Here is a 14,769-nt window from a genome sequence, read left to right as displayed (position 1 = left end):
GAGAATGTTTAATAACCAATTCTAAACAGAGCCAAAACCAGGTTCCTGCTTCTTTTCACACTGGCGGGTTCCTGGCGTGTGCGTTTGACCGGCAGTATGGCGGAAATGAGGCGTCTGCCAGTGGCACTTTAAGCTGTGTGGTAGATTTAGTCTTTACTAGTATTTTTTTTTTTTTTTTAAAGAGGTTTCTGGGCTACACGCTGCTTTGATAAAAGCTTAGACCCACTATTTCTGAGACTTGATGACTCCCAGAGCTGGCGGAAAACGTACCACCACCATGTTGGGAAGCTGAAGTGGGCAGAGCCAGCAGCCACAGCGCCTTTTCAGTCTTAGAATGGTGCAGTTTAAAGCAATAGGCTCAAGGTAATATAAAAAATAAGCCACGTAAAGATGGCTACCACACAGAGAATCTGGATTATGTTCTCTTTGATATTTGTAACTGAAGAAAAACATTTGATTGCAAAAGCTGTAGAGTTATGCCAAAATGTATATTTTAAAGGTACCTTAACTTCAAAATTTGGATGTAAGGATATGTTGCTTTGGAAAGGAGACTCTGCTTTTGTCTCCACAGAAAGCCAGAGGCTATGGATTTGTTCCAGATTAAGATACATCAGGTTTGACCAGCCAAGACCCCTGAAAGGTCTCCGATGACACCATGGCCCAGATGATCCAACATCCAGAATCGTTTCAAGGCAACTGGCTCAGATGATACAGCCTCATGGACTATTCCATGATCCTAAAATTTTCTTTGTGTCCCCATAGATACAGCGCCCCCCTCCAGCAGGAAGTAGTAAGAGAAGCTACGCCCAAATTCCCAAATATACCAAGCTGGCTTTGGAGATGTGTAAAAGTTAAAACCTTCCTTTTTAAAAAAAAGAAAAGGGGAAGTGCTGTGGGATGGTCTGTATGTCAAATTGTTCTGATTGGTCAATAAATAAAACACTGGTTGGCCAGTGGCCAGGCAGGAAGTAGGTGGGGCAAGGAGAGAGGAGAATTCTGGGAAGCGGAAGGCTGAGGGGGGAGACACTGCAGCCACCGCCAGAATAAGCAGCATGTAAAGACTCTGGTAAGCCACCAGCTACGTGGCAAGGTATAGATTTATAGAAATGGGTTGATTTAAGATAAAAGAACAGTTAGCAAGAAGCCTGCCACGTCCATAGAGTTTATAAGTGATATAAGCGTCTGAGTGATTATTTTATACGTGGATTGTGGGACTGCGGGGCTTGGTGGAACCTGGAGAGAAGCCCTCCAGCAACACCCAGTATTTTGTTGAGGTCATTTAAAATTAGAAATGCATGGGGACGGAGAGATGGGTCAGCAGTTAGGAGTGCAAACCGCTCTTCCATGGAACATGCTCTTCCAAAGGACCTGCATGTGGTTCCCAGCATCCATGTTGGCAGCTCACACCCACCCATAACTCCAGCTTCAGGGAATCTGATGTTCTGGCCTTGGTCAGCACATACACATGGCATACATTCACACACATATACATCCATACATCTAAGTAATCTTTTGAAATATGAATTAATAAATAAAAATGTAAATGCAGAGGATGGTCTTTATTGTTTTGTTTTGAGACGTCTCATATAGCCCAGGCTGGCCTGGAACTTGTCATGTAGCTGAGGCTGGGCTTGAAATCTTGGTCCGCTTGCCTACACCTCTCACAGTGTTGGCTACAGGCATGTGCTACCTGACCCCGCTCCACAGCGTTATGTTGAGTCTATTTTTGGTTCCTAGGAATGCAAAAGCCACCATTTTGTGGGGCTTCAGCACTCAGCGCGGCCTCACCGTACACACTGTTGGGCAAAGCAGATCGACAAGGATGTGGGAGTGAACAAGTGAAAACCAGATTTGTGAAGAAGACTAGTGCAGAGGCTGCAATTGACTCCCTGAGAATTTAGCGGCAGGTCTAACGAAGCAAGCGTCCAATCGAACTTCACCACCTCTGGGAATCACCTGGGAATAAAGGTAGTCATCTCATGGATGCAAGACTCTACTCTGAAAGAGCTGGGAAAAAGAGCACAGAGGAGGAAAGCGAAGAATTTCCATTTCTTATTTTGAACTCCTGAGATGATCTTAATTCCGAGCAAGGCTTGAGGACTTCCTAATCCTGCTTTCTAGACATTGTTAGGGCAGATATTCAAACCTAGAACCTCCCTCCTGCTCTGCCACCAGCTAGCCCGTGTGACACAGGCCTGTGATCCCAGCTACTGGAATGCTAAAGCAGGATGATTTTAAGGCCAAGGTCTACCTGGGATACACAGTGACTTCAAGACTGCCCTGAGTAGCAAAGTATGTAACTTGTTCTCAAGATAAAAAGTAAAAAGAGGGCTGGGAATGTGGCTCAATGGCAGAATACTTGCCTAGCATACACGAAATCCGAGAGTCAGTCCCCAATACCACTTCCCCACAAAACAAAAAAAACGTTCCACCGGCCACTTTTCTGACTCACACTATCGCACAAAAAGGGGACCAATCTGAGAACACTAAATGTGGGAAATGTATGTAGGCTACGTTCTTGGTATAGTACCCAGCAAAAACTCAGAAATTGGGACTTTCCTTCTCTCCCCTAATTCTAGACTTGGTTGGGCATTTTAAAAAACACTGATTGAATGATGAGCAAAAAAAAAATAAAAAAAAAAATCTACATGTGGTTTGTGATTCTAGCAATGCTCTTTCAAGGTTCAAGAGAGTCTTGTTTCTATTATACCTCTTCTCTAGCCTCTGCCAGGGAGGCCCCAAATACTGAAGTCGGCATCTACAACTCTTTATTGATTCAGAAACCTAGACATCAGAGCCAAGTGAGCCGAGGCAGCCACAAGCATCAGGCCGTGCCAAGAAGATAATGAAGTGCTCCGCTTCCAGACAGGCCTCTGGGTCCTGTGACTATGTGTCCTGGGGAGCCAGCACAGGTACTTCTGTGACTCTCCTGTGAGTATGCCCCAGGGTGCCCTTGTGATTCAACGCTGTGGTTTTATTTGAATCCTAGGGAACCGTCACTTTATAGGAAAGGGTAGCAGAATTTTAAAGGATATAGTGAAAAAGGATAATGCAGGGTGCGGGGCCTCCCCCCAAGCCTGCCTCCTCCCCAGCAACGGTTTTTCTGTTGTATGCTTTGTGTCTGTGAGCCAGAGTCTCACTCTGTAGCTCACTGGAACTCACGATGTAATCCAGGGTAGCCTCACAGGCATGCCATTTCTCATGTCTCAGCCTCCCAAGGACTGGAATTGTAAGCCTGAGTGCCGTCGTGTCTGGGGAGACTTTTTTTTTGACAATTTATGAAACCAAAGGTCTTACATTTCTGTTTCGAAGCAGAGTCTCATTTATGCAGCTCCAGCTGGCCCCAGACTTCTGCTCTTCCCACTTCTCCCTCCGCCATGCTAGGACTACAGGCATGTGCCACTATGCCCAGCTCAAGTTTCATGCTCCTTTGAATTACCTGTCCCCTGCTCCAAGTCCTCTGCTCCTTTAAAAATTGTTTTCCTCTTTGGGGTTTAATCTACTCAAGTATGGAAGGTTTTATTTGGTAAGCACATGTTTTCATATAAATAATGCTCTGTCTTCCAGCCTAATACTGACAAACACTTTTACATTCATATTGGGAGGCCAAGGACTACGATAGTGTTTGGAAAGTACCTCACAGTCAATCTTCACCATGATGTATCTCTTGGTCACCACGTCCTACATTCTACACTTGTCACATTATCTTCACATTTATCACCTTATTCACTTTATTGCAGGACAATAAGCTTATGAGGCAGCATAACAATCTTCAGTTTCATAATGAAGAAACCGGGGCTCTTCCTGTGAGGTGGCATTACTTGCTCAAGGTTAAAAGTAGGAGGACTGGAGTGCAAAGTTCAATGGCCTTCCTTGCCGGGCCATAGCTGTGGCTCTCTTAGCATTTCTGGTGTGCATGAGATCACTGGAAACTAGCTGGCAGGATCTTAGCTGTAAGACCAGGAAAGCCAGCCAGGGTACCTGCCGCTTTCAGCGGGGTCTTCACAACTGCCCAACCCTAAGAGACTGTCTAGAACTCGGGGACAGCTCAAAGCCTCCAGGACGGGAGAAGGTCCACTCGCCACCCTCCTGACTAAACTGCAGCAGCCCGGGAGCTGAGAACACACTTCGTCAACTGTGTGGATATGCACAAGAAGCGCCCCGCCCCGCCTACCTCAGGTGGCTCTTTTTCCACGACACTATGTGAAACACCGTGGAGACGATGAAGAGGGCGCAGAGGCCCATCCCGTAGATCCATGCTGTTACCTTCTCCCAACAGTCGTCCGACAACCGATGGAGGAGGGCGCTGCCCACGATGGCCGGAACGATGAGGAACTGCGAGGAAGGGAAAGAGAAATGAGTGCCTTGGTGTCCATGGGGTCGAGACTTTTGCTTAAAAATCACGGAGGTCTGCCGATTCCGAGAAAGGAAGCTTTGTGCGAACATTTGTCCCCCTTGGCTAATCAAAAGGAGAGAAGCAGGTGTTCCTGCTCCAGGGAACTGGGCCAACCGACGAGCGCACAAACAAGCAGACACAACATTGCCCAACTGTTGCGAAATAGTTGTTCTTTATCCTAATTTCTCTAGACTGATAGACAGGAGGTATTTCAAATATCCAAACATCAAGTATGCTGTAGGCTCCCCAGAGAGGTCCTCACTTCCAAGCATTCCATCCTGGCCTCAATCCCGCTATTTAAGGATTCGTGAGTAAATCAAATCCATACTCTACTGTATAAAACACCCCCACCCCCAATCAGCTGTTGGATTAGTATGTCTTAGTTTTTAACTCGGACCTTGCTCATTTTATCTATTTGGGAGTCCTTGCAGGACAAAGTGGGTTGGAGGGCTTTCATCACTTTAAATAGTACACGTTGAATTATCCATCCCCAAAGCCCACAGTTTGAGGAAACCGGAATCTAAGAACTCGGACTGCCACCTCCTCCCTCTCTCCTCCTCCCTCCTGTGTCCTTCCTCTCCAACCACTAAGTAGGCAAGGACGACTTTGAGCTCTCCCTTCTCTACCTCCTAGGTGATGGGATGACAGGACAGGACCACCACGGTCAGCTTCTGTGTTATATTTTACACCACAGACCCAAATTTCAACATCAGATGCCAGTTTTCATTGGTCTCGTACAGCACAAGAGCAGGACGAGCAATAATGTTTTTTCATAAAGAAAAACTTGTCTGAAAAAAAACTGCACCCTTAGAGATTATGTCCCTTTTACTCTTCTCATGTGAAAGCACCCTCTCATTTATGTTTGCTGGTGGTACTGTCATGTTTTGAGACAGGCTGGCACAATCCTTACTAGCCTTCAAATTGCCAGCATGCATCACCACACCTGATAATACCTTCTCTTTAAAGAAACGGTGGCGGTAGACATAGATACTGTCTTCAGAAAGTTCATGGGTCTATAATGCTCCCAAATATGCGTATATTTAACAAGATCACATACTCTGTTCTAAAATATTAGCATGGAGCTTTTATCAGTTCTTACTAAGTTTCCGTTTAAGCACAATTCTGTAACTTATAACATGTGGAGAAAAGGTAAGGAGAATTCAGGTCCGACCTACACAAATGTTATTCCTGAAGGTAGGCTGTGTTATCTAAATATCCAAACCACCGCACTGGCCCAACCCCATCCGTAACATAAGCCTCGTCTAAATAGTCATATTTAGTGAGTGTTTAGAATATCACAATACCTCAGTCACAATTTCTCTCCCAAGGTCTTACAGGATGAAACTTCCAAAGAGAATCGTAAAACCAAAGCTAAAGGAAATGGATAATGACAGGAAAATGCAATGGCCACTGTGAGGGTGAGAAGATTTAGCCTCCCTGTCTCAGAGAATCACTTGGTAAAAACAAACAAGACCCAAGCAACAACAACAACAAAAAACCTCTCCTTTTCAACAAATCATTACTTGCCCTTGCCAAGTAAGCCCAGCAGCTAGCTGTCTTGAAAAAGCAGTACCTTTTGTTCAAGTGCCACAGCATCCATAAGCCAGCTTCCTTATTGTCCCCTCACCAGGGTACTTACTTCCTACTGTTCTTTTGAAGATGTATTGGGGTACACAAGTCCAGGAGAGCATGGGCTATGGGTTAGAGTGTCCAGTGCACTCTCCATGCTCACAACTTTCAGATTCTAGTGGTAAAACCCAGCACTGACACTCCGGTACTTCCGGTCACAAGGATGAGCAGTTCCAATCACTAGTGCTGACGTCACTAGAGAAGGCTTTTGTCCCACCACAGCCCCAGTGAAGGATGGCGACAGAGAAGTTGTACTCACTGCGTGTGTGTAGCAATTAGCAGCATGTTCGTAGCACGTTGGTTTGTAGCGGCCATTGGCTGGGGCCCGATGGTTCATGAAACTATGGAAACAGAGAAGCCATCACGTGAGACACACTCTAACCCGACCTTCTCTTCTAAATGAAAAGGTTGCTGTTATCAACAAGAAAAACCAAAACCATCAAAGAGGTGTCAACTTGGCCTGCAGCACTGAATCTAAAGCAAACATCTAGTTTATTTAATAAAACAGCCCGAGTTTGCTCAATAGATAAACCTCGTGCCAAGCAAAAGCAAACAGAAACTCTATCAAATTCAGCTGTACCCCCTCACCCAAATCAAAAGGGTGGTGCATAACCAAGTTTTAAATCTTAAAAAAAAAAGCAAGGATTTCTGCTCCCCTGTGCCCTCCCCCGCCCCCCGAATTTTAGTAATTGTCACTAAACAAAAGAGTACACGCTGCATTTGAAAGGTCTCTGCTTTCTCACTCGGAACTTGTGAAGCTTTATGTATGCAGATCTGGATAGCCTGCACCCCACATTAGAGGGCCTGCCAGACTAGTTTCCCTGTATTGTATCACCTGTTCTGGCACCAGGCAGCTTATTTGATACCTGGCTACATCCAGGCCACCTAAACAAGGAGGCACATTTTCACCTCCATTCTCCCCGAGTGAAAAGAGTTTGCTTCCAACACTGCACACATTATCAGTACCTGATGCTGTGGCTCTAAAATGCATACACACAGCCTGGCACACCCATCTGGATACTCACGGCCCAGGTTTCCCTTCAAGCTAACCTTACCATTTATCAGCAGAAGGATGAAAATGTGCAGTCCAGAAGACTGCTGTTCCAATCTAGCAAGAGGGTGAAGAGAGACCTCCAAACCTAACGCCACCCCCACACCAGGATCTGGTGATGTCTGCATCATTCTGACTATTCTCTGCAGGTTAACACATGTGCAGAGAGAGGAAGAGGGGGAGGGGAGGAGAGGGGAGGGGAGGGGAGGGGAGGGGAGGGGAGGGGAGGGGAGGGGAGGAGAGGAGAGGAGAGGAGAGGAGAGGAGAGGAGAGGAGAGGAAAGCAGAAGGCAGAGAGAAACAAATGGGTAAAAGCCTTGACAGCTTTGAAATCCCAGAGCTCTACCTGTCAACATGCTCAGCAAGCGCGCGCACACACACACACACACACACACACACACACACAAATCCCAAAAAACAAAAAAATCCGAAATGAACAACAAACAAAAACCAAAAGCAAACCAAAAAAGCCACTTTTAAAATCCAGATAGTGTGGAGGTTGTTTTTGTTTGTTTACCAGTTTCCAATCTGACCTATCTTTAAAACTTTCCTTTTAAACAAAAGACAAAGTAATATTTTCCTCCAATTAGGAGGAACCTGGTATCCTCAGATCAAATAATGGAAGACACAAGAGGGAGTCCCCAAAAAGCCCATACCCAGTGCAGGTTGGACATGGCACTTGGACTAGCTGCTTAGCTAGACCCTATATGAACTTACTGAGTGTATCCACTAACCAGTTTGAAGAACAACTGACCCCACCTAGTAGCTTCAGAATTTATCCAAGCTATCTTCGCGCGTGGATGTGCATGTCCCAGCTTACCCTCCTTTCCCTTGGCAATCCCCTAAATTATATCACTCATTTCCTATGGGATGGAGGCACTGCTCTGTAGCTCTTATTAGTAGAAAGAAAAATAATTACACCCTGGGGAAGGATGCTTTCATAATGCCCCAAGCACCCGAGGGTCCACCACATCCTCAGCCCGAGAGGCAACCACTGAGCTCCGAGGCTCATACCCTACTAGGAATTTCAAAGGGTGGAGTATGAGCTTCCAAAATGGTTGACGTTGGATCAAGCCGAGAGTGCTCCATGTAGGGTGAAGCAGGAGCTGTCTACCCACCACCAGGCTGCTGACTAAAATAGCAACTTATATCTCAAGCAGCCCTAGTCTAAAAATAGTCAAACCATTACACAGCATGGGGGATAGACTTTCACATTTTCTCCTGCAAGCAAAGAAGCTGTGTGGCCACGTCGGCTAGTCTCTGCCCGGCAGAAACCATTCAGGTTAAAAATAAAATGGGATGGAGGGGAGATGGCTTGGGGGGCAAAGTACTTGCGATACAAGCATAGCATGGAGACAAGTCCAATCCCCAGTATGCATATTAAAAAAAAAAAAAGTTAGGCATCGGAACATGCACCATCGGTACACGCACCTGTAATCCCAATGCTATGAAGATGGAGACATCTTCAACCCCATCTTGGATTTCAGACCAAATCTCCATCACTGGTTACTTAGCCTAGGTTACTCAGTAAGCTCCAGATTCAGTGAGCTACTCGGTCTCAAAAACTATTGGAGTGACTGAAGAAGACACCTGTTGCTGGCCTCGGGCCTTCATGTGCATGCATACAATACACACATGCACATGAACGCATATACACACATCTGTGCATACACATGCAGTGGAAAAAAGAAAGAGGAAAAAAAAGGGGGAGGAAAGGAGAAGCTACAGAGAAAGACATTCCTCTCTTGTGGTCGACACACCCTGTCCTGGTGGATGGATGAGCTTTATACTACAAACAAAGGTAAAAAAGCAACCATCCTGGGAACAATGTACTCTCTGGGGCTCAGTGAGGAAAGATGGCACAATTGTTCTGCTGGGAAATAATAATACAATTTTTCAATTTCTCTTGATCTGCCAGAGTGCAATCAAGCCTCCTCCTCCTCCTCCAGTTTCCGAAGAAACCAATCCTAAGAGACCTAAATGGAAAAGCAGATGCAAAATGCCAGCTCCCACACTCTGAGCCTACCTACTCTCTCCAACCCCCGAAAGAATGAAAAAGGGTTGAGAGAAAAGGGGCCCCCATTTATGGAAATCATCTGTACCTAATGAGAAAGCAACCTAATGGCTACTCAGTGCCCTGGACAGAGTAGCCAGCATACAGGGGTGCCCAACCTTCTAACACTGTGACATGATACTGTCATCTACAAACATCCCAGGCCTCATTCACAGCTAGCCTGAAACATACGTGGGCCAGGGGTTGGATGGACACACCTGCAGGGGCTCTGATTTAGTTCTGGGCGTGGCAATCACATTCAGAAAGGCGAACAGTGAAGCAGGACTTAGCCACTTTCTTTCCCAATAATCTCCTTTGCCTCTGGCTTTTGGGTTAGTCTTATGTGTTCTTTGTCTCACAGCAGAATTCCAAAGCTATGGAGGGAAAGAACAGTTCAGCACCAACCTTTATACATCAGCACACTAAATCCAGACCACAGCACTGGATTCTGCAGCTCTGTAGCTCATCCAGCAGAATTCATAGGCATGAGACCAAACCCACAGGTTGAGTCTCCTTTGTTGCCCACTCCCCAGGTCCAAATATTGTCAACAGTGCTTTCAAAATACATTCAAAATCAGCTCACCACTGCAACTCCACAGTGCCCAAATGAAATCAAGACCAGCATGCAACATCTCCTACCTGTGAAACTGTAGCCTCATAACTGGCCTTGTTGCCTGTCCCAAGACAGACTCTTCTTCATATGGCAGCCATAACTATTAAAAGCAGATCATATCATGCACCTCTACTTAAAACTATCTTTCAGCCTCCCAAAATGCTTAGGGTAACACGTTGATGCATCCCTGACCCACAAGCCTCAATAGCTATTCCCCGAGCTCAAGGCATCACCTCCTTGTCTCTCTGCCCTCTGGCTAATACTACCTCCTTTCTGTTCCCTTGACCCAAGAAGGCCTTATCCTCTTGAAGGCACTGACTGTTTATTTCTCCTAGAACATTCGGCCTGCTTCTCTTCCTTCAAGCTAACTCATGTCACCTGCTAAGAGATCTTCCAGACACCACAAAGAATGACTTTGTCCTTGCCCACCTAAGCAGAGTCCTTACTGTAACAGCAAGAACTTGGTCCCTAAACATTTTTTTTTTTTAATTTCATCTTTTCACACTATAACACAAATCTATGAAGGTGGTCTTCACTATTTTATTTCCAGTTTCAAGCACAATGCTCATCTTTTGCTGCAACTTAATAATTTTTGAATGGATGGGTAAAAATACAGTCCTCCTAGCTATGGAGATAAGTCATAGTCAATTTGTCTGAGGCTGCACAGGATCCACAGAGAAGGGCAACAGACAGCCATGGAGCCAGAAGAACCCTGAGTCTTATGAACAGAAAACTCCAAGGCCAAGGCAATGAATATCCCCGAGGCCCCTTCCACGCCCTTGGATGCCACAGCTTTAACTGACCCTAAGCACAGCCCCTGCTACCATGCCAGCTTCCTTTTAGGACTGAGTATGACACTGTGCAGATAGTGCCACTATCTGTGATGGCACTCTTGGCAATTGCTAACAGGAGAGGGATGATAGACGACCACCCCATTCTGTGGTTCAACGCTCTAAGAACCGGTCCAAAAAGACATCAGATATGCTTTAGATTGTGAAGAAGATGCTTTCCCACGCACTCAGTTTAAAATCTAATCGGTAGGGTAGTGACAGCTGGGGCTGACGAAGAACGATCCTTTTCCAGCGGAGAGGCAGAAAGGGTGAGCGAACAGTGGCTGCAGAGATAAGAAACTGAACTCCAAGGTCTGCCTCTGCCTACCTGCAGGACTCTGGACGAGAACTTTGTTACTCTTCAAACTTACCTGCTTTTCTTTCTTTTTCTTTTCTTTCTTTCTCTTTTTTTTTGTTTGTTTGTTTTGTTTTCTCTGTGTAGCTTTGTGCCTTTCCTGGAACTCACTTTGTAGACCAGGCTGGCCTCGAACTCACAGAGTTCCGCCTGCCTCTGCCTCTGGAGTGCTGGGATTACAGGCATATGCCACCACCGCCCGGCACTCATCTGCTTTTCTATTACTTGTAAGTCAACAAATATGTGGGTATCAGCCAGTTGCTGCCACAAACAGGCAGTAACTGAATGGTAACAGCCACTATCAGGTCAGAGATGTTACAGAAAGGAAGGAGTATGTGTGTGTGTGTGTGTGTGTGTGTGTGTGTGTGTGTGTGTGTATGCACGTGCAGGCACAAACTTAGGTGTCTTGAGAGACTAGACTGAAAGGAATAAAGCAAGGTACAAAATATGCTGCATCCCAGAGGAATGTTTTCACATCCTAAGTGTTTTTTAGGAGCCACGATTTTTTTTTTTTTTTTTTAACTGTTCCCTTACAATCTTCCTCCATATAAATGGCAGGAGTCTGGAAGACAATTCAAAGCCACAGTAACCACTGAGTGTCCACTCTGAGTGGATCTGCAAGGTGTTCTTTTATTTAGGCAGAGCATAAACTATGGTCTAATGAACTGTTCCTCAACTGAGTCCCAACACATCTATCAGGGAAAAGGGCACATTGTTCAAAGACGACAGTGTGTCGTCCCCTCCCCACAAAGCTCCCGTGGAATCGACCTGCATGTAACTATGGTGAATGCACACCAAGATGTTTAATGAACTCAAAAATATGTGGAAAACTACTTTCAATATTTTAATGTGTGAATCATAATAATCAGGACTCTTCTAGCATTACTTTGTATTTGCAGGCTTATTTTCAAGTCAAATTGATGCATATAAATAGCCTTCCAATCTAGACTATAATAGAAAAACAGATAATGGAGGGATTGTGTCAATCAAAATCAGAGGAGACTTAGGGATCATCAAGAAAGACACCACTAATATTGGTGGAGTACAGTAACATGTAACCACTCAAAAATTATATTCTATGATACTCCAAAAGATAATCGCTGTGTTTTCTAATTTTCGAACGGGTGAAAGACTCTGAAATAAGATGACAGCAAATTCTGTCCATCAAAGAGGCTGCTCAATCAGCTGAAGTGTTTTTATTTTTCCATTCTAGAGCTGTTTGAATGTTGGTGCAACAAACAAAAACAGACATTTTCCTCCTTTTTATAGAAGTATTCAAAGGGACAGAAAAGAAATACAAACTCTTGATCAAAACGGGAAGGAGTAATTTCTCAGAATATAGCCACTGTTCTCTGAAACCAGGAAGCCCGCAGACATGCAAAGGAGAAAACCAAATCAAACAAACCACACACACACACACAGGGCATGAGGTCCACACATGTTACGTCTCTCTTAAACCCATGAGGTTCTAAACCAGAAAGAACAAGTCCCTTTTGCCTTTGGCATGGATACGTAGTTCCCCTCCAAGAATAGTGTCAGGCATTCAGCTGCCAAGTAATAAGCAATATTGGGAAGGCAATCGAAATCTTCAAGCTGATCCCCCTCTACTGATGTCAAAGACCACACTCATCCTTTGTATGTATTGGCCCCTTTACACTTTTGGACTGGAGAGGAATGAGATAAGCATTATTAAATGGGTGAAAAGACCAGACAAGAAAACTAAATTGTGGGTTTACATTTTGAAATTAGAAGGAGAAGGAGGAGGAGGAGGAGAAAGAGGAGGAGGAAGAGGAGGAGGAGGAGGAGGAGGAGGAGGAGGAGGAGGAGGAGGAGGAGGAGAAGAAGAAGAAGAAGAAGAAGAAGAAGAAGAAGAAGAAGAAGAAGAAGAAGAAGAAGAAGATGATAGCTTGCTTTGGGAGATTTCACCCATTTCTGTTTTTGGATTCCCTGATACCTCACAGTAAGCGAGCCTGTTGGTGGTGAAGGGCTGGGAATGTGTCTGGCTGCCAGGCTCAGACAAAGGGATGGAGAGTTACCAGAAACCCGACGGGTGAACTTTCACCCACTTAAAAAAAAAAAGAAAAGCCCAGAGCTTTCTTTGGGAACAATAGGCCAGAGCCTTCATCATTCCTTCCGGGCAGGTGCCTGGAGAGAAGGGCCACCGTGGCCCTCCAGTTCGGGCGTTCCCACCAGCTCTCCAGTGTACAGCAGCCGACCGGCCTTCGGTGGCGCCTTCTTGGTTTTTCCTCCCCATTTCCTAAAAACAGGCGTCTCAAAGGCAAGTCTCTCCACCTGAATGCTAACTTGCCCCGGCCAAAAGCCCCCCAAATAGCATTCCACTGGGCCCTTAGCCTGAGAACCACTAGACACAACACCATCGGGCAAAGCTGGATGCAGGGAAGACTGCCTCAGTTTCCCTGTATCTAGGGCCAGTCACAGACAAAACACCTAAAACGCTCAGGCCAGACCCCCTACCGTGCAGTAAGACAAATATCGCCACAGGGTGCTGGAGCAGCCCCAAGAGATCTCACACTGGGGTTTGTACAAGGATGTTTGCATAAGGCCCTGAATGACTGGGGGGGGGGGGGGCTCTGATGCTGGGGTAGGGCGCTTGGATCTAGCAGAAGCCATGTCTGGATGGGGAGCGCAAGGGCCAAGCTGGGTGTGCAAGCCGATGGAGGAGGCAAGGCAGACGCGGAGTCCTGGGGCACAGATCCCGAGCGGCTTGGAGGAAGGGGATCGCAGGACTGGGGGTCTCCCCGGGAGCCGGTCCGGGTCAGGGCTCGGGATTCCCCGGGATGGAGCACGCGCCCTGCAGCGCTCTCACCGCTGGAATCGATTCCTGAACCGCATTGATCCTCCGCTCCTCCGCGGGGGCCGGGAGCTCCGTCTCGTCTGCACCGGCGGCGGGGCGCGCGGGCCTCATGGGTTTGAGCTGCTCCCGAGGCCGCCGGCGTGCCAGGCGGGAGCCGCGTAGCTGGGCTGGGCCGGAGTGGGCCACGCCGGGGGTCAGCACAGGGCCGGAGCCAGAGCAGGCGGCTGGGGGCGGGAGGGAGGCCGCTTAAACGGCCCGGGAGCCTCCCGCCTCCCGCCTCCCGGGCTCCTCCGCCCCCGGGTGCCCGCGCCCCGCCCCGATGCCCGGCTCCGCCCCCGCCCGCTCCGCCCTCTGCGTGCGCCCGCGGCCGCCTGCGCGTCACCGCGCCCGGTGGCCAATCAATACCCGGAGCGGCAAGCGGCTCCGCTGCCATTCATTTCCCCAGAAGCTCGGAAGGTGGGGCGGAACCTCACGGAGGAGGGGCGTGGTTAGCGGAAAGGGGAGGAGCGCTGGAAGGGCGGTGCTCTCTCTGCATTAAAGCTTTGAGCCTGGTGAGCTGAAACCGAGAGGAAGAAACATTGTGTAGGAGATGGCCCCATGATCTTAAAAGCAGCTGTGCAGGAAGTGGCAGCAAGCAAGGACCTCTCTCTGCCTTCTAATCTTGGCCCCGTGCCGCTTATTCATCCTTCATTCAGTTCCGCGCCCTTCCTTCCATGTGTTTCTTCACCATTTACGCTACCGTGAAGACAAGTTTTTAACATGTCCATCGTGTGAAGAAGAGATTGGAATCTCTGAGAAAGAGAGAGTCTCCTGGACAAGCCTTCTTACATCACCCATTTTGTTCTGTAATTTTTTTTTTAACCTAATAAATTCCCAAGGAAATCGGGGCCCTTTGGGGAACCCCTTTTAAAACTAAGAGGGCTTGCCAGAAGAGCAGTTTATAAGGAGAGAGGAGATAAGAGGTAGTGAGCCAGAAGAGCAGTTTGTAGGGAGAGAGGCGATAAGAGGAAGTGAACGGAGTCAGGAAT

The 14,769-nt window shown here is 47.0% G+C and overlaps 1 protein-coding gene across 2 annotated transcripts in view; it reads right to left on the bottom strand.

Annotated features, from left to right (window-relative positions):
* Positions 1-14,056, bottom strand: part of Mmd (monocyte to macrophage differentiation associated) — a 29,432-nt gene extending 15,376 nt beyond the window's left edge. The window contains exons 1-3 of one of the 2 annotated variants that reach the window (XM_037201567.1): positions 13,754-14,056; positions 6,285-6,366; positions 4,175-4,335 (exon numbers count right to left, since the gene is read on the bottom strand). In XM_037201567.1, the coding sequence (XP_037057462.1) occupies positions 4,175-4,335; positions 6,285-6,366; positions 13,754-13,779 (269 nt within the window). In that variant the 5' untranslated portion in view covers positions 13,780-14,056. The remainder of the gene's footprint in view (positions 1-4,174; positions 4,336-6,284; positions 6,367-13,753) is intronic. The other variant, XM_028885922.2, reaches the window with a different exon arrangement.
* Between the last annotated feature and the right edge of the window lie 713 nt (positions 14,057-14,769).

This window comes from Peromyscus leucopus, chromosome 8b (assembly GCF_004664715.2).
Source record: "Peromyscus leucopus breed LL Stock chromosome 8b, UCI_PerLeu_2.1, whole genome shotgun sequence".
In the NCBI taxonomy this organism is placed as follows: Eukaryota; Metazoa; Chordata; class Mammalia; order Rodentia; family Cricetidae; genus Peromyscus; species Peromyscus leucopus.
Note: the sequence above shows the minus strand (reverse complement) of the source record. Positions and strands in the feature narration are given on the sequence as shown.